The following is a 25,394-nucleotide window of genomic DNA, read 5'->3' as shown; positions in this document are numbered from 1 at the left end:
TTTTTTCAATTTTAAAGAGACTTCCTCAATGTCTTCAGGTGATTTAAGATGTAGTCTTTCCAAACTCAGTTAACTCTGTGATACTTTATTAGTGTCAGTTCTCTAAATCCCCAGTGTCTGCTTGACTTCATTTTTGTACCATCATCCGAAATGCACTGGCAAAACATACATAATGTACTTCAACTTCAGATGAAGGGTTCTTCCTCAAAAACATGGTTCACAGTAAACTGTTTCATATGACAAAATGCATATTTTACATTAACAGACCAGAGAAGATGAAAGTGCAAGAAATAAGTCTTGTGTTGAAGTCCCTTAATTATAAAAAATATCCAAAATGCTTCATATCCTGTCTGAGATTCCAGTTTTTGTTAAAGAAGTCGATGCTCTGTCCAGTTTAATTGTTTTGAGGCAGACTCCTTAATTTGAATTATTAATTTAAATCAAAAACTGCAACCCATCCATTCAGTTTTGCAAACTGCAAATTGAGAAGCTTATTCAGTCCATCCAATGGAAACACACCTTTAAGTACAAGGCGTGATATTTAGGCTTGACTGGAGGGCAAAGTTTGGTTTTAATCTGGACCCAGGTTTTGAATTAATCTTTAATCAGAATAGAAGCACTATTTTGAATAACATAACCCCCTTAATTTCCAGCTATCATCTATCAATGCTTTCGTGCCAAAGGTGCAAGATAATTAGCAGACACAAAAGGCTGATCTGGTACGTTAGCAGCAATCTGAGCTTTGTTTGATGAATAACTCTTTCAGTCCTTTAAATATGTCATGTTGCCGTTAAGATTTGCAGCTTTGATTTAGAAACTGCTGAAAAACAAAAGTGGAAAAATGTACTGTGATCTAATGGTTACATGATTAATGATGAGAGGAATAAAAAAATAAAGCTTTTCACTGTCAAGAGTAAACTCTTACGAGTTTGCAGTTATGACTGATCAGCGTTGACGCTTTGTTGCTTTACAAATACAGGACTAATTCAGCTGCTCTGCTCAGGGTTGAATGAAGTTCACCAAATCATGAAAAATTGTACAATGTACTTTTTAACATATTTACTGTAAAATGGTTTGAAGATTATTTTGTGTCACAGTTTTCATCTTTTGTGTTTCTGACAGTTTTGGTCTGATTTCCAGGATACTTCTGGCACGTACAGGAATCTGGTGTTTAAAGACACTAGCCAAAAATGTTTAATGCCACCTAGAGACCAGGGTCTTTGACTGTACCGCTCTTTGATACAGAATCGTTTGCTGCTGTCTGGTAAAAAGGCCGCCAAGACAAGTACCGAATTTGCAATTTGCTAGAAATGTTAGTAAAATCCTGGCCGGGCATGAAAAAGCGACAGTTAAAAGACCCAAAGGGTAAAAGACCAAAGACTGCCTCACAGCACCGTTCACACAGCTCTGGGTAAGCTCTTTACCCTCGCCCCAAGGGAGAAAACGTTTGGCAGTTTTCTGTATTCTCTAAATCACTCATTAACTGAATATGTGGAAAAAAAAAAACATACTCTAGACCTCCTAAGAGGTGTGTGTGTATACAGTGACACTGAATGTGCTCATCACTGTGAAAACCATTTTCCTACAGTACCTACGTTACTCGGGTACATGAGATCTCCGCATCTTTTAACATTATTAGTATAGTAATTATTATAAGTCACAATAAATAATCCTAATGAAACTAATTGATATGGAAGTGCCACTGTAAGGCAGCGTCGAGTTATCCAGAACCTGAATGGCGTTTATCAAGAGTATCAGGCTATCCACTGAGAAAGGCAGACCTGCTGTGTTCCTGCGTGACATGTACACTGTGACCCTGTGAGTCCATCCTTGCTGGCCTCCCCGAGGCTCGTGCAGCACTGTCTTTACTCTGTCTTCTTCGGCAGGCGGCCCATCTTGGTGCGCATGTTACGCAGCAGGAAGAAGCCCAGGGTGGTGAGGCCGCAGGTGACCTCTGCTACCCAGAAGGCCGTGTCCCAGCTGTAGTGCTTGGCAATGGAGCTGAAGGGAAGGCCGGCGAGGAAACCACCGACTGCAATCGAAGCCACAGAGACAGGTTTTACAGGGCAGCCTTTAAGGGAGGAGCTGCAGCAGTATTTTTGCATTTTGGGGTTACAAAGAATCGGCATTGATGAGGGCACTTCAAACCACAATAAAAATCAAATGTACACAGTAACGTGTAAAACCTCTAATTTATTTTTTCCAGGTATGTGTATGTTCTGTGATTCAGAATGAGACAACAAAACTACTGGTGCCGTGATGCTGGTCTATTACATTGTAAAGAAGCAGGCTTGTGAATACATCTCTTATAATCCAGTAGAAATATTGCTCTTGGCTTCGAGACAGTTTTGTCGACAAATACTACTCGTTAACTCTGCATGCAGATCATGTTGGAACATTTCTGAGGTGAAGTGTCCGCTGCACAACCTGTATTTATTTGCTCGTACCTTACATTAGTCACTACAGTGACTAGTGAGCAGGAAGGGCCGCATCACATCGCAATTCGTGCAAACTCTTGCTCTCGAGACAGGGGAAACAGGAGAACTGCTCTTTCCAGTAGTCTTCTTTGCACAAGGTGAAATAAGCTGTACTCAAGCATACAAGAAAAGTGACTCACTGTTGGCCATCAGAGCCACGATAGCATGTGACGTCCCGCAGAAATTCGACGGAGCGCTCTCATTGGCTATCACCCCGAACAAAGCGATTGGTCCATAGGAGGAAAAGCCGAACATCGCACCCAGAGCGAGAATCCAGATCTGGAAGGAAAAGAAAGAACCAGAGTCATGAAAACACCACCCGATTAAAATAGGACAAGTCTGCCACCTAGTAAAGCACTCGTACAAGACCACAGCCAGACCTGTCAGTGGGGCGCTCGCGAGACCAATATAGTCACAACATCAGCATTCTAGCCTGCAAGCCCAGTGCATCTCACAAAAACTAAAGTACACTCCGAGGCTGCTAAAGGACAGGCTTAAAACTATTTAACTATTTATTCGTTACATTTCCTCTGGAAGGAGGGGCGGGGGGGTTTTGTCTTTTGTCTGCCCTAGAGGTTGCACACGGAGAGACAGGAGACGCAGAAAGAATGTGGAGAGGGGGATGCCAGTGAGAGCAGGAGAAGGGGAGACTGAAAGACAGAGACCTCTTGTTCCGACAATCCGGTGAGGAGAGAGAAAGGTTGAAGGACCAGCGTCCAGAGAGCAGAGTCCTGAAGCCATAGTCAGAGAAAGGGAAGAGATGAAGAAAGAGGTAAAGAAACTGGAAAATACAATACAGAACCATTTACACAACTGCTGTAAAACGCAGAACACTGAGTTTCTGACTATCCAGATTTCTAGATCTTCTGTGAGAGAAAAACACTGGAGTCAATTTATTCTACTTTAAGCGAAATTACTGTTCTTACTGACCTCATATAAACTATATACAGTATGATGAACACTGGAGTCACAATAACGTGTTAAGTAGAGAGCCAGAGATTACAAGAGAGGCTCAGTGTCATACAGGGAACTCTGACATTACCTTGGAGCTCTCTGGAGTGACAGTGACCCGGAAGAGATACATGGACATGGTCATCCCAGCCATCATGGAGAGCAGGAGGCCATGGCGAGGGTTGCCATGGCTACGCAGGCCTTGCTGCACAGGAGGTTATGGTAGACAGTTAACAAAACAACAAGTCACACAGAACACCTGAGCTCAGCAGCACGTATCGAACACATTTATCATAACACACCAAATACTGGCAGAGAGGTTTCACATCGTTTTAACAGAAATCCTTCATAATTTATGTCTCTTATAATGTCAATTCAAGATACTGAAGCTGGAATAAGCTATACAGTCTGTGGGTTATTTAGGTCTTTTCAAAACACCAGCACCTGAAGAGCTTGGATTAGCTGTTACAGTAAAGTTCCTCATATCCGATAATCATGTACCCAGAAACCTCAAGCATTCGGCAAGAAATCAAAGAAATGAATAATAAATATAAAATTAACATTAAAATAAAAAAACAATACTCGGTAATAGAACGCACTGTGGTGTTTTGCTCACCTCCCACCAGTGTCAACAGCTGATAAAAACTGTTACGTTAAGTACTGTATCTAACATTCATGTCAGGTGTTAAAATTAAAAGTGGATTTATCCTTAACTGCCCAGAATTACTTTATTACTGTAATAGAGTTTTGTTAGGGGATCATGAATACTGATTTTTTTGTTGTACCATATTTACATTCCAGTAATTTATTACACTACTTCTTTTTGTCATTGCAGTGTTGTTCTAATCATTTAGCTTTGGGCCAGTTGTCGCTGAGTATCTGTTTGCTTTAATCTCCTCTTTTCGAAAAACCCTTGTACCCAGAACCTGTTCCCTTCCGTTTCATCCGAATACCAGGCAGTTTACTGTACTTTGGTCCCATTAAGCCAATAATCATCTGATTTAGGTCTTTAAAAGCTGAGCTGGAACGGAACCCAGCAGGCACAGAGACCCTATCACTGCGTGCTATAATAAAATGGGCTTTACGTGTTTGTTTGTTTTTCACAAAAACAGAGGTGCGAGCCACAGTAAGGCTGATGGCACTAAGCCAAGGTTTCTGGAACATTTAACTAGAACGACACTGGTGAACCTTTTAAAAATTACTTAAGTGTCGTAGAGCTCATTTCAGACGAGTCTGGGGTGGTGCGTTTGTGTATGAGCTGTTCCATGTCTGCCCCCCCAACTCACCCGGGCGACTGCCCTGTCCGACAGGTATCCCGCGGCGATGCTGCCCACTAGCCCCCCCACCTCCAGAGCACTCATGTAGGAGCTGCCTGTGGGAGAGACGCCCAGAGTGAGACACGCACACCTCAGCAGGGGGGTGTGCCTTTCACTCATTCACACAGTCCAAGAGCACCGCAAGGTTCTCTTTCTCATCTCGCCTTATACGTCAAGCTCTTCCTGACATTCAGGAGGGATAATGACAAACAAGCCACCTTCACCCATCTGTAGTAAACCATCCTCACCACCATGAGCAACTCATTTGTCTCCTCCCGAATTGACTACTGTAACGATCTACTCGCTGGGGTTTCTAAATCCGCAGTGAACAAACTCCAGAATGTCCAAAATTCGGCAGCCAGAATGCTGACCAGTTTAGTGCAAGTGATCACATTACTCCTATCCTGGAGTCCCTGCACTTGCTTCCTGTCAGGTTACATGTCAATTTCAAACTCCTCATGCTCACCTTTAAGGCTCTGCATGGCTTGGCACCAATCATCATTATCAAAGTAGTCAGTTATATATAGGTATATATGTCAGCCAGACACCTCTTTCTCACACTTGCATCTCCATGCATGCATGCATCTCCACCTTGCCCTACACCTTACTCACTCCTCTCCTTATCAAGTCATGGCCAGGGGGCTGCTCCCTAACTAAGCAGGGTTAAGCCAAAACTATTCTACTTCAAATTACTCCCTAAACATTCACAATGAATCTGATTCTTGGACACTGTTTTTGCTTCCTTTTGAAGTGTATTTACCGTAGCCAGTAATGACTAGTGATCAAAGTTACATGTTGCTGGAAGAGATGATATATCCATTGCAAGGGTATTATAACTGGGAGCGTGTGTTAGCAACTACCCTAGAGAGCGTTTCTGGCGAGATGAATCGAGAGTGAAGGTGTCAGTGAGCGGACGCAAGCTGGGGTACCCATGAGGGTGGACTGAGCCTTCTCCTGGATCAGGAAGAGTTGTCCCCAGTCAGTGCAGGCCGTCTTCACCCCAAACACCACCAGGTACCCAAAAGACAGCACCCACAGATAGGGAGACAGGAGGAACTCCTTCAGGGTGCTTTCCTCGCTGGAGGAGGAGCCTGGAGGGGGAGACAGAGGAGAGGAAGAGTGGATCTCTTGCAGTTACAGTTTGCCTTTCAGGGCATCAAGTACAAAATGGCTGATCAGGGATTTTTTTTTTCTTTTTTTTTTTAAGAATCTGCCTCTACTTGGAAAGTGAATTCAGTGAATTTATTTTAGATGGCTTTCACCTGATCAACATCACTCAAAGTTTTGGACTGAAGTGCAAGTCTGCGAGAGTGGGGAAAAAAGGGTCCAAAATCTGATCTAATCTTAAAGACGTCAAAACAACTCTTTCTGTAAAAGCAACAACCATGCTCATAGCTATGCTTCTCTGGAGTTCAGTGAACCTTTCAGGCGAGTGGAAAAACAAATCTTTTATTTGCAGTCAGTAAAGGACAGCACTGTGCTGTTCATAGTGCATGTTGAAATATTTCATGCCTGCTCTCTAGTGTGTTTGGGACTTTAAGTTCACTATTAACAGGAGTCAGTATCTCTCACACACTCATTCACTTTAAAAAAAAAAAACTACAGCCTGTGCTGGTAGAGTTCTGCCTATGGGCAGGGAAGAGACAGAGAAGAGTAGAGATATAGGCAGACATATACTGTAGAAGGCAATGTGTATTAGCATTTTTTATGTGGGATACAGAACAGCCAGCAGGTGAACTACGGAGTCACTGAGACTCAGAAAACTACAACAAGAGCATGTATTTTACCAGCTCAATAGGTCAATGTTACTGCCAAACAAACATACATATTTGTAAGTGTAGCTGGTAGTCAAGCGGTTTCACACTTCTCTCAGTTTGGCAGGAAGTCAATCTAGCAGAAAATCAGTGTGTCTTTCTGCCCCAGCTACGCGTGTGTGTGGGTAGGCGTCACTCCAGTCTGCCAGTCGCGCAGTGGTTGTGTCAGCCGGTCCGTTATTAATTGTGTCAGTCAGTCTGTGGCCAGTCAGTTAGCCAGTGTCAAGCAGTCCGTTATCAAACGTGTCAGCGTTACCTCCTTTACCCTTCTTGGCACCGGGCTCGACGTTGGGAAGCCCGACGTCAGAGGGCTCGTTCTTGATGAGCAGCAGGCAGAAGAAGGCCGTGACCACGCAGGTCAGGCCCGACAGGGACAGGGTGGTCCGCCAGCTGTAGCTGAGCGCCATCACCGTTGCGATGAGCGGGCCCAGCCCCCCCGCCAGGTTCATGCTGCAGGAGAGCACCGCCCACCAGGTCCCGAACTGAGACGGCTCGAACCACTGAGGGCGGAGAGGAGAGAGACGTGCTTTCACACTGAGAAACTTCCCAGGATGCACCGCACTGAAAGACCGCAAAATGTCCAGCCTTTTACAAAACCTGTCTAAGCTAGTTTGTTGGTAAGCGGTGTTCTGATTTGAAGATACCAGAGCCCTGTAGCAATGTGTCACAAAATAGCTGGAAAAGGAACCTGTAGGAATGGCCTACAGTAAACACATTGTCCAGGTCAGAAACAGTGTAAACACAGGTTCTGGGCCCACAACAGTCTGCCCAACTCAGAGAGGGAAGGCGCATGTTAACAGACTTAGGAAAACAACGCTTTTGCTGTGATAAACTGACTTTGCCCTTTAATCGTGCAAATCCAATACTATGCCTACTCTCATTCATCCTCTTCAGCTACTAAGAATAAAAGTAGGATATTAATAGAAATAATGGGCAAGGCTAAAGGACTACCTTCTTCAGGATAGGGCAGAGCACGGGATCCATCTTATAAATACTCTTCACTGCAACTCGAGCCCTTCTCCCTTACCCCTGCACACACCACACTGGCAAATGCCAAAGTCTATTTATTCCCCCGAGAATCACCCAGTACAGACTGTCCCATCATCAGGACTGCTGGACAACAACCAAAAACCTGAACAACAGTGTGCACTAAAGGGGCACAGAAAATCAGAGGCTTTTCCCTTTGTTCCTTTACTAAAATACAGATCGATCTCCCTCATCACTGTGGACAGTGTGCAACTGGAGATAGGAGTGTGTCCGATAGTTATTCAGATGTGCAAAACGTCTCGGTGTCTTCTTATTGAAGAAAACTATTATGCTAAATATTAGAGCAGCAGGCGAAACAGAAGCCAGGGTGGACACTCAGCTGAGCTCCCCCACCCTCTCTGTGTGTCAGGGTGCCAGGGTGAACTGTCTCCAAGACTGGAAGGTCAAAGGTGAGGGAGTGCAGGGTGTGCAGGGTGTGCACAGCTCTGCCTCCTGAAGTGAAAGCTAACATTCAATAAAGGGCCAGCAGCCATGTCACCCTGCAACTCACAACTGGCAGCCCCACTGGAGCTCAGCAGGTGTGAGCCTGGTCAGTACCTGGATGGGAGACTCCTGGGAAAAACTAAGGTTACCCCTGGAAGAGGGGTTATTGGGGGCAGCAGGGGGCGCTCACCCTGAGGTCAATGAGGGGCCTAATACCCCAGTATAGTGATAGGGACTGTAAAAAGGTGCCGTCCTTCGGATGAGACGAGGTCCTGACTCTCTGTGGTCATTAAACATCCCAGGGTGTTTCTCGAAAAGAGTAGGGGCATTACCCCGGCGTCCTGGCCAAATTTCCAATTGGCCTTTATCAATCATCCACATCTCTGAACTAGCTTCCTCACTCTGTTCTCCCCACTGAGATCTGGTGTGTGGGGAGCGTTCTGGCGCACTTTGGCTGCCGTTGCATCATCCAGGTGGAGCTGCACACTGGTGGTGGAGGGGAGTCCCCATTACCTGTAAAGCGCTTTGAGTGGAGTGTCCAGAAAAGCGCTGTATAAGTGTAAGCAATTATTATTATTATTATTATTATTATTATAAAACCCCTGAGCACAGTTAAACCCTACAGGGTCAAATCAAATTTCTTTTTATGTACACCAACATTTTGTAGCTAGTTTAGACTGTCTCGGGACCTTCATACAGACGCTCCAGAAGTCGCTGGTTCTGCAGCGCGCAGAGCCCTGCGGCTTGTTGAGCGAAGCCAGCGCTGCTCGAGCGACAGGGCGGGCCGGAGGAGCTGACCTTGCGCAGCACTTTGCCACAGGGCGGCCAGCCCAGGCCCTGGCCCAGCCCGTTCAGGAACCACAGCCCCGCGAAGACGGCCACGCTGGACGACCAGGAGAAGACCACGTTGATGGCGCCCACCGCGAACAGGCCGATGGAGAAGAGCCAGCGGGCGCTGATCTGGTCCGAGAGCACGCCGCTGATGAACTTGCTGATCGCGTACGCCGCCGACTGGCTGCTGGTGATCAATCCTGACCCGGGGGGGAGGAGAGAAAGACATTGATGGGCTCCGCTTTTCAAAATGGGTACTCAGCCAGCGTCGCCGCAAATCAGGAGGATGGGCTGTGATGTGGAGGAACACGTGGGCAGAATCTAGAGAAAAGCAGTATCGTTTTTCAATTTGACCAATACAAGGAAACAGCACTTTCAACGCAGTGCCACAGTCTGGTTCTCACACAGATGTACTGTAAGTAGAAAAGGGTCAAGGCCTCCATCTTGGGTGAGAAAAGGTCCTTTTTAGATGGACCCCAGCACCCTTCCATTTTCTAACTGCTTACAGTTCAAGCCTGCAGGGGAGCTTGTTATGCTGCAGGACACCAGGGACTGAGGTGGAGGGGTTTCACAGACGTCTGCCCTTTATTGTGCACTTGAACAGAAAAGGGCACAAACCCACCAAAACACCCCAGTGCACAGCCAAAATCTAAGCACGACAGCTTCACAGACACAAACGGGCCCTGTCCGCTGACATAACACCTATCCCAGCAGGCAACAGGCACAAGGCAAGATGGGAGGCAAGTCCATAGCATGGCAGACACACACACTCACTCACACCCGGGCCAACTTGCCCAAAAGCCAATGTACCCACCAGCATGTTGCTGGAAGGAAAACCCGAGCACCCAGAATAAAAGCCATGCAAAGACAGGGGGAACATCCAAACTCCAAGTAGATAACACCCCGGGTCCAGAATCGAACCCAGGGCCCCAGCACTGTGAAACCCCACTACCGTGCCACTCTGTACCATGGCAACGCTTCAGAACTCACTCACTACGCACTCAAACCAGCACATCACAGAGCGGGCACGCGAGACGAGCAGGCGGGAGAAGGCCTCTCTCACCCAGGTCGTCTTTGTCCAGCTCGATCTCCTCCATGACGGAAGGCATCACGAAGGAGAACGTCTTCCGGTTGAAGTAGTACAAGGTGTAGCCCACGAACATGGCCATGAAAATAGTGGCGCGGTAGTATCCATATCCCGCCGCCCCCATGGTTTCCTTCAGCTGGAGGAACAAACGGGTGTCACGGCAAAGAGGTACAATCCCGCTGAGAGAGGAGAGAGCTTCAGGGAGACCAGCAGGGGAAAGAAAAACGCCGACACCTGGGGCTGTCAACAGGCTGCCTGCTTCGCACTCCTGGAGAGACTGAACAGCGCTGCAGCGGAGCCTGGTGAACTTTGGGTCTGAGCCCTGATACAGAAAACGATGCCGCAATCAATAGAGGGGTTAATGGTCAATCAGGCTCAGCTCGGCTGTCCCCTGTCTATCTTCAGGGCTGTGCAGAGGAGGCAGAAAAGCAGGCAGTGGAAAGTGGAAGTCATTTATCTTGTCCGCCTGGGTTCTTAATCTACTCAGTGGTAGCTTAATATCTTCCTAGGGCCTGGGGGAGTGGGAGGCAGGTTGTGTGGTCTCTCTTCTCATAAATTAGGCCACCATCCTCTCTCTCTCCTCTCAGTCTTTGTTTTGTTCAGTGGTTTTGCTGAGTGCAGCCTTTCCCCCTGTTCTCTCTGCCCCCCCGCTGTTTGCTCTACCTGTGTTACTGAGGCTGTTTTCCTTTCCTCTGCAGTTAATGATTCATCACAGGAGTCCAACGGTGACTCGCCGTCCACAGGCAGCAGGGAGGGAGAGCGCCGATCGCTGAGACAACCGGAAAAATAAAATCAGAGCTTTCGCATTTTCCTCAGATCGGTGGCACCCGAGACCAGCGCTTGTGCTTTCTTACTGCAGACCGTGAATATTCTGACAAATATTTCCTGCGTATCTAGAGAAGATTTCCACAGATATTCAATATGTCAGTGTCTTTCACACATACACCAATTCCTTCATCGTCCCACTGTCCATTTTTGCGTCTTTCCATTCTGGAACCGAAAAGAAATTCTGACCAACATTCATAATCAAATATGTTTTCACCAGATACAGCGAGATAGACAGACAAAGCACATGATACACACCTATTTATTTTTCAACAGCTGTTGTTTACACTCATTCTACAGAAGACTACACAGTTCTGAAAATACTCAACTACTACAGCAACTTGATCATCTTTTAAAACCATGAGTATCTTGAATCAACGAGTACACTGATATTTCAGCCTACTTGTTGAGGACAAGAAGAAAGTGAAGGACAGAAGGCAGAAAGTGAATTTGTGGCTTTAATCTGAAAAAACAAAGTCCTACATTCATTCCACAGACAAAATGCTTTTTATAAAATGATTTTAATATCCTGCCTGCCCACATGCACATTTTTAACTTCACCTGTGGAGTATGGCTTCCTGGTTACTGATGTCAAGACCATCCAGAAATGCTTTAACCCAAATGTGTTATTCTGCACCCCCTTTCAAAAAAGGGGGGTCACTTGAAAAAGTGAAAAGCAAAGTGCATAAGGTTTGTTTCTAAGGTCCTGCCTGTGAATATTTCAAGACTAAAAGAATTGGATTAGTCACCTCCAATCCAGCCAGATCTAGTGTGTTCATTCAGCGTTTTAGGGATTATTGAATACCTTGAGGGTCCAATGTTAGGTTTTTTTGGTTGGTTCACTCAAGATCTCAGTTATGCAGTGAGTCTAAATATTTAATTAACTCATTAATTGCAAGACTCCTTATCGAACTCTGTAGTGTTTTATAGGTAACGGTGTCTCTGATGGAGTGAATGCTGTGACTAATCAGCTGTAAAAGAGAACGAAAATGCCCATATAATGTTTAACTGAGAAACTTGTTAGGTCTGTTGTCCAGCTGTATCAAAACCCAGAAGGCACTAGGTCCTCCGGGAAATTAAAATGAGACGCTAGTTCGCGTAAACGTTTAATGGCACTTTCACTAAAAAAACATAAGGGTATCTCATGCAGGCTTCTGCTTGCTCCTTGATCATTCAGAACAGGAGTATAATTATGTATATGGCAGCGTCAGCGAAGGCGTATCGGCATTTCTAAATGCGAAGGAGACGGGGTCGCCGGTGGCGCAGACTCCTTGAAATAAAACACAGCCGACCTTACAGACGGAACCTTGATCCCGGCTATGGAAAAGCACTCGGAGACCCACGGTTAGCGCTGCAGGTGTTGGAGTTTAAATATAAATAACGCACTATCATAGCGCTGATTCGCTGATACCCCTCCCCTATTATAAGACGATTCCAAGGTTTTAACTCCTTTACTTGGAAAACCCGATTCTACGTGCACAAAGAAAATGCTTAATCGAAATTTGGTGTTTAGTTTCTGAAACATAAAGACTGTGTAAAATTCTACATTTACTACTTGAATGCATTAAATTAATATAATATACCTAACATTAGAGACACTAGGGTGAAGGTGATATTCTTTCAGTGTTGCACAACACTGACAGCGTTTCGTCCAATTACACGCAAAAAAACGTTTATTATTGTGTGAATTATGCTTTATTATAATTATTAAACTAATGGCTTTAATTGTAAATATTAAGGAAATTAACAATCCGATTAAACAAAATAACTTCAAAGCCCCCAAGAGGTTTGACTTGTGTGTGCTGAATTGGAAGCTGCCTTAAGAGTCATGTACTACGAACCTTTAACCTACACCGCATGTTGTGTATCTATACTCCAACACTGAACACCGCTGTGCTCAGTAAATGAAGCTCCCAAGACACTTCCTTTGCGGAAACAAACCAACACACTGAAAATGTATCAAACACGATTTGGTAACGGTTAACAGCTGTTTATCGAGTAAGCTTCACATGTTTCATTTGTAGCTAAGCGCTGGATGTTGCAAATACATAACTTATCTGACGTTAGCAGCTACATTTCATTAACTCACCGTCTGAGTGCGTCTTCTGTCAATCTTGCACACAGACATACCAAGACAGGAACTCCCTCCCACGCCTTGCTGCTACTGGACAAAACTGCTGTCAATCTGTGAGTGTTGGAGGGGGAGGTCTGACGTACACTCACAGTTCTTTTTATACTGCAGACAATTTGCAACATTGTTCAGTACACTGGATGCGCAGTAGCGGTATTTAGGTCACATAAGGCTTTGTGTATGCCTCACTGAGTTGTGCGAAGTATTTTCAGAGAATTGCGGGGAAAATTCTTCGAAAGGACATTTCTTTTCAATTAAATTTTTCCATCCCTTGTCTTCCTCCAGTTTGAAGTACAAAAAAACTTACCAAACCCAGCTTTGACCTCTCGTCAGCGTTGCAAGCTGTGGGTTTGTGTGAAATTGAGTTGCACAGGCATGCATCTGCTTGGATATGCACTATATAGTGAACTGGTTACCCATGACATACAACATAGGCATACTACTAACTTTGTTTCTGCTTGATTAGTAAGCAGAACTGGGGGTTATTTTAAAATATATTTGTTAATCGTGTCATTGTTAGGATCCACTATATATTCAATCCATATTATCGCTAGTATTCTGTCGCCCTGTGTGATTTTGTGTCCTCAGAGACGCTTATCTTATTATTGATATGAATAGATATAAAAAGAAACATATCGGAATAAAGACTGACATCATTGTCCTTTTCATGGATAACAAACCATTCAGTGGGGCCAAAAGCAATATGTCCCGACGTACTGCGTTCGTGAATTCAGTATTGGCCAGTCTATAATGACCAGCGGCGCCTTTTTTAAAACAACATCTTTAAATGTCGATTTGTTACTTCAGGAAGTGTCACAGACAACTTATTGCATGAAATCAGAGGAGGTACGGAGTGGTATATTAACCATTACTACTAAACGGGCGTCTCTGCAAATTGGTTTTTTTTTTTTCAGAAACTACCTTCACCTACAGAAATATTGACATAGATATGTATACAGGCTGGGGCAGAACATGACTTGATTGCACACATACGTCTTTACGTCTCAAAACTGTCTCCCCACTTTTACTATATACTGTATCTAGGGGTATACTGTGGGATACGTGTATTTTTTGTCTATGATGTAGGCCTATGTTATCTTCAGCGTGAAGTTCTTTCAGTTCACGTTTTTTCCCCCTCTGCTGTAAGAGATTACTGTGTGCGCGTTATGTAAACTGTGGTGGTAAGGGTAACTTTACAGATAGAAATCTTCAAAGTTTTTTTTTTTATTAACAACTATAGATGAATGACTCAACTTCACGGTCATAGTTATTTACAATAAAAAAGTGACTGTGTTTCAGCAGTCCTGAGAATGTTTCTCTGACCAGGCACAAGGGGTCTTTTTCTTGAAGGGGTCCCGAAAGTGCTCTTTTGAGGCTTGTTGTTTATTTGTTTGACTCTGAACAGCCCCCGTTTTGGCGACTCGGGTCTACAAGAGCGCTGTGGTTTCTGTGGGGGTTAACTGTCGTTCTTATCGCTGCGCTGCGTCTGCACAGCAGTAGTGGGACCGCGGCTGCTCTGCTGTCAGCCGGCACCATCCGTAACGCTCCTCGGCTCCGAGCTGGACTCAGGATGGGCTGCAGTCCCCCAGGGTCTCCGTGCGCCCGTCTGCTCTCCTCGGCTCTCACACTGCTGGGTAAGATGAGGAGCAAACACGCTGGTGGCGGTGTGCACGATGAAATACGGGTCCGCGGGCAGTTGTATGAGACTGGAAATGTGTTTTTTTTTGTTGTGTGTGTGTGTGTAAATTTGCGGAAGCAAAACCGGGTACTGAGGTTGTTCCATCTGACAATGTAAATTTGATTCCTCTTGATAACAGATTATATTGGATTATATTTTCATACGATCAATGAAATGTATCAAATCCGTCCAGTGTGTGATGTTATAACGTGATAGAGCAGTAACTATCGCGGTTTCATTCCAAAGGTGTGCTCCTCGCCCTTTCAGAAGCGCTAAATCTAGTGCAGGACTACAGGAGCACCTGTCACTGTATAGACTGAAGATGCAACAGGCCTGGTATTTATTTCCCCAAATTTCTATAGCAGCTGTTTGTTTTGTATGGTTTGTGAATCATACCATAAAAAAACAGAGCGCGCTTTCCTCCCAAAAACTGGTTTTTCGCGCTGTTCAGTTGTAAACTTACATCAATGTACATCCTGTACACTTCGAATCAAAAGCCGAGCTGCAATTTAATATTTATACTTTCACCGAAAGGTGATACCGTGAAAAAAATTATGTTTGGGGCAGGGGGTTGGGGATATACTATTCACTAATAAATGTCAGGGAGAAAACATGATTAAAGTATGCTTTAGAGCAATGTGCTTCTTTCGTGCTGTCTTTTATAAAATGTATATTTTTTTTACCGGGAGCACTGAGTTTATTTTCTCCTTTTGAGAAAAAGGGGGCTGCCTATGAGGTCGACATTCAACAGCAGAAACATCAAGACCTCGAGCGAGCGTTACTGTCGTCGGAGTTTAGAAAAACACGTTTTTCTTTTATTAGGAATAAAATAACACTTATTGATCTACGCTTTCAAATATATATATATTTATTTATATAGAGCTTGCTGCGTTAGAGAATTCAAGCACTATCTAAACATCACGAAGAGAAAAACGCTGTAACACTTACAAGAGGGCCGTAGACGTTCGCACCTTGTGATAAACCGAGTGGCTGATTACTCATTTAAAACAGCTGAAATCAAAAGGCACTTCTCAGGCCGCGGTATCAGTATTGCACTGCTTGATAAATAATCCGTGCAATTATTATTATGAGTAGTACACTCGTGAAAAACGCCCCCGTGTTTTCTCTCTTGTTTTTTCCCACGGTCTGGGATCTCGGTTTAGCTACTTTTTTTTAAACGACACATACAGTATATATAATCAAAGTTTTGTCTTTTCGATGTTTTCTTCTTCCGTAGATCTGCTTGTCAAAGATATTTGATATTTAAAGGCAATTCAATTCTTTGCAATACATTTCTTTGTAATAGCGTTTGGCCGGGATTTTGATGGACTGGTGTTGGAAGATTCGGATCAGTTTTGTTGCGAGCGTTCAGCAGAGTCGTTTCGTGTCGACGCCTGGTGCCTTCTTCTTCTAGAAATTATTCTGTGTTGTTGCCAAATTAGAAACATAAACCGGAATTTAAGTGCACACATATTCCAGTTTAGTTAAATCTACTGTTAAGTATAATTTCACTTCTCAAACCTTTAAACCTGCACACACAGTATTGGGATACCGCACGCATCTCAAGTGTGCAGGAAAAACGACTGAATAGGTAACGATGAAAATTAGTCAACTGAAATAATGCCTATGAAACATCAGTTTATGATCAGAACAACAGGTCAGCAAACTCTCAGTGGTGATGTCCGGATTGGTTTATGGTTTCAATGTGTTAAGAGTTCTGTAGTAATGAGCGGCAGGTGTAACGTGCGCAATGTTTGAAATTAAAATAATTAAGCTGTTTGCAAGGATGGTATTTAAAGCTTGCTCGTATTTAAACCTTAAGATGAAGAGAAAATGCAGCAATTGACTGTAAAAAAAAAACTCCAGCTACATTATTATTATTATTATTATTATTATTATTATTATTATTATTATTATATACAGTAGTAATAGGGATTCTACTTTCAATAATCAGAAGCTACTTGACCATGAATTCAGTGTAATTACAGTTAGTAACTTCTCAAGAGGTGACAGGCCTTGTTCTCAGGTACTATATTTCCACACTGCACATCCTCAAACCTCAGATGTATAATTGTACTTGGACCTGACCTGCTTAGTATCCAGAGATACCAGGTATTTAATTTGATATTTAAGGTAAACTCACAAGTAAGCTTATATTCTTAAGTTCCTGTAATTAGTTTTGGGCTATCTAACCACTGAAAAGCTGCTAACACTGTGAATGCAACTGCCTGTGTTTAATGTAAAATTTCATGTAATGTAATTTGGTAAATTATATAAATGTAAATTATATGTACTAATTTACTACAAGCGTAGTCGATTTCTCCACATGGTTACTCAGGTGCAGGTCGTTTAGGAGAAAATACACCAAGATGTTTATTATTTTTGATACAAAAAATTTAATCCACCCCCACAATTAATTAAAGTAGGAATCACAGTTGCAGTTTTCTGAGTGAGATGTCAGCTTTTGATCAGTTACTCCCCAGCACAAGTGTGTGTTTCTGTCCTCATACGCATGTGTGTAACTATGTTGTATTTTTTACAAAGGTCGTTCAAGGTAATGCCTTCAAAACTTTTATTTCGTTCTTCTGGCCTTAGTTTGTCGTTTTTAAATCAGGCAAACTCTTGCGTTTTCTGTGATGTTTGGAGCTCATATGTCTGTATTCCCTAAATAGCAAAACGGTGAGAGTGTGAGATTCAGGGCTTTGTTTTTCTTTTTGGATGTGGTTTGCATTAGCGCCCTGCAGTGAGTACAGCTGCCCTCCCTCTTACTGACATGGGTGGGCTGTGTGAAGGCCACAGCAGAGGTACGTCTTCATTCTCTGCTGGGAGCTAGATCAGGGCTGTAACGAGTGCAGCAGGAAGACACTCCAAAGAAGAAGACGTGGAAGAATGCATAATTTTGGGAAACGCTGTCTGGCCTTGAACATAACGGAGCAAAAATGGTTACAAATGAAAAAGGAGCCATTTGGTTTGTTGTAGACCAATCAGCTTCAACAGCAGCTTGCTCCAGCCCCCCACAACCCTTTGTGTAGAGTGCATCCAGGTTTCAGTCCTAAACATCTACACTCCTAATTTCTACATGTCCCTTGAGGACCCAAATAGTTTGTTTGGTTGGCTTTGTCATTATCTTCCTGGATATTGAATACGTCTGTTGCAGGTCCCCAGTACCCTCCCCCAACCCCATAGTCTGTTTTGTACGTACGTGTTTTTCCAGAGAAGGTCAGAATAAGACTGTGACAGAGATTCGTAACAAAAATAAAATGCACACACAACATCTTGTCTTTGTTTTCAACAGCTTGCTTTTAAAATTTTTCCACATCACGACCTCAGCTTCTGCTTTCTCAGACAAAAGATAGGAAATAGAATGGGGGAGAAAGAGCTCAGAAATCACTTTGTGGAGGTCACTTGCACACAGACCACTTTGTCGTGTTTTTGCTGGGGAGGCGCCATCTTTGATCAGGGGAAACTGAAGTGTGTCGCTTTGCAGAAAACCTTCAGAAAGAGGAGCAGGGCACTGAAGCGCCCTGAAAGATGACAAAATAAATCATGACACTGAAAACGTCGACACCGCGGCTGTGCAAGTTGTTTTCGCCAGGAAACGAAACTCTGATCGAGCTTTTTGACTGTGTTTCGTGTCGTCCTGCCTGGCCGTCCTGAGTCACTTTACTCTCCACACCCTGGTCCACTCAAACCACAGGGGCAAAGTGGTTTTGTGTTTTATTAAAATCTAGAAAAACCTAAAAAAAACGCAGCTGACTGTGTGATTTTGCCAGTTGGATTATGCACCTTTATTGTTTTCCCCAGGGCCTGTTGTACGAAACAACAGTTGCACTAAGTCACTAAGTACGCCAGTTGCACAGGCGTACAGTTGCACTAAGTCAGGAGGAAATGTCTGCCCCGCTAACAAAACTGGACTCAGATCAAATCAAAACCCCAACCTACTTGTCAGCAACACAAGACAAACCTAGCCTTTGCCCGCGTTTCTCATGAGCAGAAGATAAACGTTTCTGCTCAAAGGTTTGTAACCTGCAGTTAGTGGGTGGGCATAGACTTTAATCTGGGCCCATGTCAGCAAGAAACAGTTGCGATGAGTGTCTGAGCTATTTGTGATTTGAGATTTCCGTTTGCTCTCAACGACGCTGCCCTGCTTGAACTGCTTGTCTGACGCAAAATGGATTGTGCAAAAAATGGCCAATTCCGGACGTGTTCTTGTGATCTGTTTTTGTGAGTAGAGGATTCTCAGTCCTATTCCTATATATAAGCAAAGTTGTTGGGGGGAAAAAAAACACTTTGTTTGCTTAATTTGGTGAGAGGTAGAAAGGACTTCACAAGATTGATATTTGTATGAATGAAATTATATCATAAACATGTTTTTATCATAGAGGTCGCTACGTGAATGCTACAGCTTTCAAGAAGTGATAAAGATCCTTAGCTTTTGTGGCACTTTCAAATGAATTTCTTTCACACGGCAGGTGAATTTTTAGATACATGAGCTTCTTGTAGCAGCCAGACAGCTGATTGTTAGACCATGAAAACACATGATCATCGCCCAGTGTCCCTCCATCCCTTTCTCCATCCACCCTTTCCTCCATCCCTCCGTCCTGCTGTCCCTCTTTCCACTCATCCACACATCCCTCCATTCCTGCATCCTTTCATCTTTCCATCATCCCTCCATCTCTCCATCCATCTGTTCCTCCATCTGTTTGAACAAGGTGAAAGTGAGCAAAGTGCAGTCTAAACCAGCAGGCAGTGGGAGAATGGCCTGGCACATACAGTAGGAAACGGTGATGATGATCACAAGCTGAAGGCTCAGTGTAAAGCAGGGAAGTCCTCCTGTGTTGAAGAGTAAATTCGTTACTATTTAATGTTAGTATTTGGAATGAAAGTTTTGACTTTCCCCTGCTGTTACGGTAAGAGGTTCTCTGACTGTGGATTCTACCCAGTTTCTTGTCAGTATCTTAGTTCTGTGGTTTTCCTGTAGAACCAATGATTTACCACCTGCATTCACCAAAGAGCAAACTGACTTCATTTCTGTGGCGATTCAAACACGTTGCTTAATTGTATCATCATTTCTGTGAACTAAAATAAAACGATTTGTTTTTTACTAGGCTGCTCTATAAATTTATGGTCAATGGAAAGGCTCTCTGCTTAAAAACACACCAAAGGGGCGTTAGGCACAGGTGTTCGAGTGTTTTTAGTGAATTTAATCATCCTGGTACCGCACAGCACTTGACTCAGAAAGTACTGAAGATGTGGGAGATTTTCTCTGCTATTTCAAGAGTGTCGAAAACTCCCCCCAACATATTCCAACTTGGAAATATCAGTATTGTCAATCATGGGATCAGTTATCAATGATTGATTTCTTTACAAATGCAGAGGTCAAATGACAGGAAGTACATGCACCGTGGACAATTCTAGTCTGACTTAATAAGATGCTGCTTGGGCTCTCAAACCTTGTCAGAATGCTCTTCTCTCAGCTGCAAAGTAAACACCAGAGCTAAAAATCCATCCACACCCTAACACATCATCCATGTCCAGCTCTGTACAGGGGTGCCGAGCGTGTGTGGGCCCAGATTGGACACATTGAAAGAGTCCATGTCTGTTTGTTTGGGACTCTCTGTCAGGGAGGACCGGACTTCGGTGGATTGGGATCCTATGCGAGGCTCTTCAGATTAGGAAGTAGAGAGGGGAGGCGAAGACGTGGTCGAGTACTAGTGCTGGGGTCAAAATCCGGGAAGGCGCCGAGAATCCGTCGGTTCTAAATCGGGAAGCGAAGACGTCGTCGAAGGGAAGCGTTGAGTCGAAATGCCGGGATTCTAATTACTAGTTTTGCGGGTAGGGAACGTACGAATACGGAGCTCAGGGAGGAGACCTCAATCGTGAGTAAGGAAAGGAAGACTAGTGAGGGTTTAAATAGTGCTGAGAAGACTGGTGCGTGAACGTTTGGCGAGAGAAGAGCTCGTGGGAATGTGGGAGCGCTTACACGCGCGAGTGCGATTCGTGACGCTCGCATCGACAGATTAGAAGCAGGCTAGTATTGTGTGGCCCCCTTGCAGGGCTAGAATGTGCTCCGACTGCACGTGCAGGAGATAACCAACCCCTGTCTGTGCCCCCCCCCCATTCCTGGCAGTGGGGGAACCTGTGAAACCAAGGATCACGTTTGCAGGGTTTGAGGACTGATTGGGTGCAAAGTGCACTTTTTTCCACTGGATGGTCACATTCAGATTCGCCAAAGTCTAAATATTGTGTGAGATCTTGATGGCAACCGATTGTTGTCTTTCCGAGCGTGCGGTTCAAGTCCTGCCCAGCCCGAGTGTAGTATGTAGAGATGTTCATACATTTACAAGCCATGTACTTTCATCCATTTGGGCGGAGCGGTGGCACTGTGGCTAAGGATCTGCACCTGTGGCTGCTGGTTCAAATCCCACGGCTGGCAGGGGAATTCTGCTCTGTTGGGCCCCCGACCAAGGCCCTTAACCCCCACTGCTCCAGGGACACTTTATAAATGGCTGACCCTGCGCTCTGACCCCAGGCTTCTCTCACTGTCTGTGTGTCTCATGGAGAGCAAGCTGGGGTCTCCGAAAAGACAAATTCCTAATGCAAGTAATTGTATATGGCCAATAAAGCGATCTGATCTTATATGTTGTTTATATACTGTATACAGGCTGCATATGGAAAACATGTGGGCTACTTATACACTGGAAATGCTGTATACCGTTGTTATCTGTGGCTTATAATTTCCCTATTGTGCTTCTTTGTGCTTTTAAATTTATGTTATTCTATGCCGATTGTTCTTGCTGCTGTCATTCAAGATTCAAGATTGACTGCTTGACCGACTGGATGATATCAGTGTTTTATTTGTGTGGTGGGGGAGGCAGTCTGCATGGCGCTGCTGGGGGCGGAGGCTGACACTGGTCCGGTGTACGCCCAGGAGGGAGAGGCGGTCAATCTGACGGCGGACGCGGGCGCCCCCGGGCAGCACCTGGGGTCCGTGACGTGGAAGGTGAAGAAAGGCACGGCCCAGCTCCGGATCGCGGACTACAACCCCCGGGACGACGGGCCGGCCCCGCGACAGCACACCGTCTCGCAGTACAAGGAGCGCATCCGGTACGCCGACACTTTCCTCTGGATCAGCAACCTGAGCCAGCAGGACACAGGACTCTACATCGTCCAGATCACCGACTCGGGAGGCAATGTGAAGGTCAAAAACTTCACTCTGATCGTGGAAGGTACACAACTTTCTCCCTCTCTAATTATGGGTATGAATATTAATGATCTCATGCTGTATCATACCGCCTTTTTTTAATAAAAAAGGGCAAGAGCTAATTAATCATTTAACCCAAAACAGCAACTGCCATGGTCTTAAAATGCCACTATAAACCTAGAGGGTGTTTCTCTCTAAATCTAATTTTCATACATCCCATGAATCATACCATCTTCTGTTTGCTCATAAAAATACCACAGACCTGAAAGGAGAACATTCCAAGATCAAGGTTAAGCCTGTTTCACTGGTTGAAGCACAGCTATACCACATTGTTGAGCCCTAATACAGGCAAAACAGCTGGTCCTGGCTGCTGTCATCAACTATGCACAGTGCTCAAGCTGGTCCTTTCTAATAGTGTCAAACTACTTAATATTAATATCTGTCTGTAATTTGCATTAAGATGGAAATTACAGAAACAGCAAGCAAAAGGAAGTTAATTCTCGTGAATACTCTTCACGTACACATATGAAAGCTAGAGAAATTATAGACTGGGCAATTCCAGAGCCCCTAAGAGTCACTGCCTTTTTCTCATGTTGGGGAGACAGCAGTGGAGTAGCAGATTAAATGAGCCTAATTGCGAGCAGTCTGCAGTATTATCACTGTGGTGCCTGTGTGACTGAGGTCCTGGGTTTGTTACACTTGTGAGAGTGAATGTTATCACCGTGGTGCTTGTGTGACAGAGGTCCTGGGTTTGTTACACTTGTGAGAGTTAGAATTATCACTGTGGTGCTTGTGTGACAGAGGTTCTGGGTTTCTTACACTTGTGAGACTGAGTATTATCACTGTGGTGCTTGTGTGAAAGAGGTCCTGGGTTTGTTACTCTTCTGAGACTGAGTATTATCACTGTTGTGCATGTGTGACAGAGGTCCTGGGTTTGTTACTCTTCTGAGACTGAGTATTATCACTGTGGTGCTTGTGTGACAGAGGTCCTGGGTCTGTTACACTTGTGAACTTGTGAGACTGAGTATTATCACTGTGGTGCTCGTGTGACTGAGGTCCTGGGTTTGTTACACTTGTGAGAATGAGCTGTGCCCTCTACCCCAGTGCCTGTCGCCACGCCCCAGCTCAGCTGTCAGAGCCCCAATCGCACCCAGGACTCCTCACTGGAGCCTGACCTCACCTGCAGAGCCTCAGAGGGAGGCAGCCTTCACATCTCTTGCTCAGCCTCCCGAGGGACCAGCCCGAACATCTCCTGGTACCGAGACGGGAGGCCACTTCTTCACGGTCAGAACCTGAGCATCGTGGGCCTGGACACATCCCACTGCGGGGTGTACACCTGTGTGGTCAGCAATGCGGTCAGCAGGAAAGAGGCACAGTTCAGGTTACAAGGTGGGCAGTCAGAGCGCAGGCACCGAAACGTTAACCTTTCTGCGTGGGCAGCTGATACCCCTGGGGTAACACGCAGGGCTAGAGCCAGGAAATACTTACAGATTGCTAAGGGATCTATTTTTTTACTGTCTTAAGTTGCCATGGGTTTTGCAAATTGTTGTGATTAAACTGAGCGGATGAAATCACTGCTCATCTCACCAATGCAAAATGCCTTTTGGACAGTGGGATAGCACAGTAAACGCACATGTTGTTTCTAGTCACAGAAAAGCAGTGTAGATACGTAATGATTACCCTTTTCACTCTGAAAGAAAACTTACTATTCATTTTTACTCTTAATCGTTAACAGGGCTGGCTTCTTTTCTTTCTCTTCATCAACAGAATTCCCTATGTGTGATAAAGGGAGCAAGAAGCTGATAATGCTGGTGTCTATTCCTGTTGCTGTCCTGGTTCTCCTCATTGTATCGGCCAAGGCCATCTTCTTTATCAAGCGCAGGCCTGTATCTCACACCGGTAGGTCCTGTGTCTCCTGTCCTTCTGATGGGGAGGTGTGTGATAGGATTTCAGCCAGATCTTACTCTTTCTAGAACTGAGCTCCCCTCACCTCGACATGATCACAGTGAACAAACACCTTGGGGTGGAGCTGCTTCATGAGAACTCAAGATGCTAAAACAAACTCCAGAAAGAGCCACAGAACACACCAAACATCAGCAAGCAAGCCAGGAACTCCCTTGTGTATCTGCTGAGAGACCTTTCAATCTTAATTATATGAGATGTTTGTTTTGCTCTGCCAAAGGCAAATGTACATTGCAAGTCTCTTCTGCTTTATTGTCAAAATGAGACCTGTTTTAAAAATGTGATATATGATGATCTCCAGAAAAGCTCTCCCTCGGTGGAGTGTTAAACGCGATTTAGTACTCATCATATTGTAGGCCACTGCTCAATCTGGCTCTTTGGAAGACAGCTGGCGTCCTGCCAGGTTTTGCAGTCTGATTCATTGCTCACTGTAAATTTCCCCCTTGCTCTTTTCTGAAGCCTAGTTTCAAAGTTCCTAGACTTTTCCTACTTTCAAGTCCTGAAATGGCACCCCCCCCCCACCTAGGTTTTGTATGACATCACAATGGGGGTGATGTCACATCTGGACCATGTTCAGTGCACTGAGCCCGGTTACACGAGCACAGGCAAGCCAGAGCACTTGTAATCGCTCTGGGGAGGGAGAGAGGTGCTCGCTGGACGGGTAACTCCAGGAACATTTCATGTCTGTTGGCCGCGCAGGAGCCACAGTGTCGTAACACACTGTCGTTGTTTTTGTTTTGCGGCTGTTGCCGATCCCTAGATGAGAAAAGCACTGCCCTGCAAGGCGAGAGCATCTACGTGCCCATGTATCCCAGCTTGAGGAGACCAGCCAAAGGCCCGAATCAGGAAGCGCAGACACCGAACCCGTCGGCGGAAAAGCTCACAGGGCGCACGATGACCAACACTAACAGACTGGAAGTACCCATGGATTAGGACACTGGTGGTGGCGTCTTATTGAACGGACAAGAAAAGGCACATTGAAGCATTAAAATGTCTCAGTGTCACAGACTCTGAAGGCCCAGTGTGGGGGTGTTTTCCTGACGTTTGGTGAAATCCATCTCCCTGCTGTAGCAGTGTTGGAAGCATGATACAGGAAAGACAAAATGAGTCTTTTTCTCCCAGGAATGTTCTCCAGGCATGGACCTGGGAATCGGGGTAGGAACTGGCTCATGCCAGAAGCCTATTGGCCTAGCTTCAAAAGCCATGGCACATTTCATTGCATTAGTGTGTGCCCACCAGCTTCTTCTGTGGATGGTTTTACTGTACAAAGCCATAATGTATGACAAAAGGCACTGTGTAAAATAAAAAATATTTTTGTTATTGTTGATGTTAGTACTAGGGTATGAGGCACAAAGACACGTCATCTCTGGCCACAACAGTCATATGCTTTTCAGCAATCGTCACACTCATGGTACAGAAGATGTAAAGCAATATATATACTCCCTCCTAAAGTGTGAGTTCTCAAGTCAAGTACGAGTGTGTGTAATTAAGAAAGTTACAGACAAAACCGCCCCTAGGGACGGGGTTGGACACACTGCTGCCGTCATGAAAGTGTGTTGCTCAGTCTCGGAGCCCACTACTAGCAGACCGCGAGGTGAGGGTGTCCTCTAGTGGACATATGTGGCATTGCAGTCCCACCGTTTCATTT

General features: G+C 44.8%; 2 protein-coding genes across 3 annotated transcripts; one reads left to right on the top strand and one right to left on the bottom strand.

Annotated features, from left to right (window-relative positions):
• Positions 1-69: 69 nt before the first annotated feature.
• Positions 70-12,955, bottom strand: slc37a4a (solute carrier family 37 member 4a). Of its 2 annotated transcripts, XM_006642240.3 has the most exons (11): positions 12,861-12,955; positions 10,610-10,715; positions 9,923-10,082; positions 8,827-9,059; positions 6,815-7,058; positions 5,674-5,835; positions 4,715-4,800; positions 3,520-3,633; positions 3,143-3,208; positions 2,618-2,756; positions 70-2,032 (listed from the first exon to the last, which is right to left on the bottom strand). In XM_006642240.3, exons 3-11 carry the CDS (start codon positions 10,068-10,070, stop codon positions 1,866-1,868), a joined length of 1,359 nt encoding a protein of 452 aa, XP_006642303.1. In that variant the 5' UTR covers positions 10,071-10,082; positions 10,610-10,715; positions 12,861-12,955; the 3' UTR covers positions 70-1,865. The 2 variants fall into 2 exon arrangements, with proteins under 2 accessions (XP_006642303.1, XP_015192872.1); XM_015337386.2 differs by lacking the exon at positions 3,143-3,208.
• Positions 12,956-14,386: 1,431 nt separating this feature from the next.
• On the top strand, positions 14,387-25,071 carry LOC107075614 (leucine-rich repeats and immunoglobulin-like domains protein 3). Its single transcript, XM_015337396.2, has 5 exons — positions 14,387-14,536; positions 21,459-21,809; positions 22,889-23,173; positions 23,552-23,683; positions 24,507-25,071. Exons 1-5 carry the CDS (start codon positions 14,473-14,475, stop codon positions 24,677-24,679), a joined length of 1,005 nt encoding a protein of 334 aa, XP_015192882.2. The 5' UTR covers positions 14,387-14,472; the 3' UTR covers positions 24,680-25,071.
• Positions 25,072-25,394: the final 323 nt, after the last annotated feature.

The sequence above is a fragment of the Lepisosteus oculatus genome, chromosome 23 (genome assembly GCF_040954835.1).
Source record: "Lepisosteus oculatus isolate fLepOcu1 chromosome 23, fLepOcu1.hap2, whole genome shotgun sequence".
Classification (NCBI taxonomy): domain Eukaryota; kingdom Metazoa; phylum Chordata; class Actinopteri; order Semionotiformes; family Lepisosteidae; genus Lepisosteus; species Lepisosteus oculatus.
The sequence above is the reverse complement of the archived record's forward strand: the minus strand, read 5'-3'. Positions and strand labels throughout refer to the sequence as shown.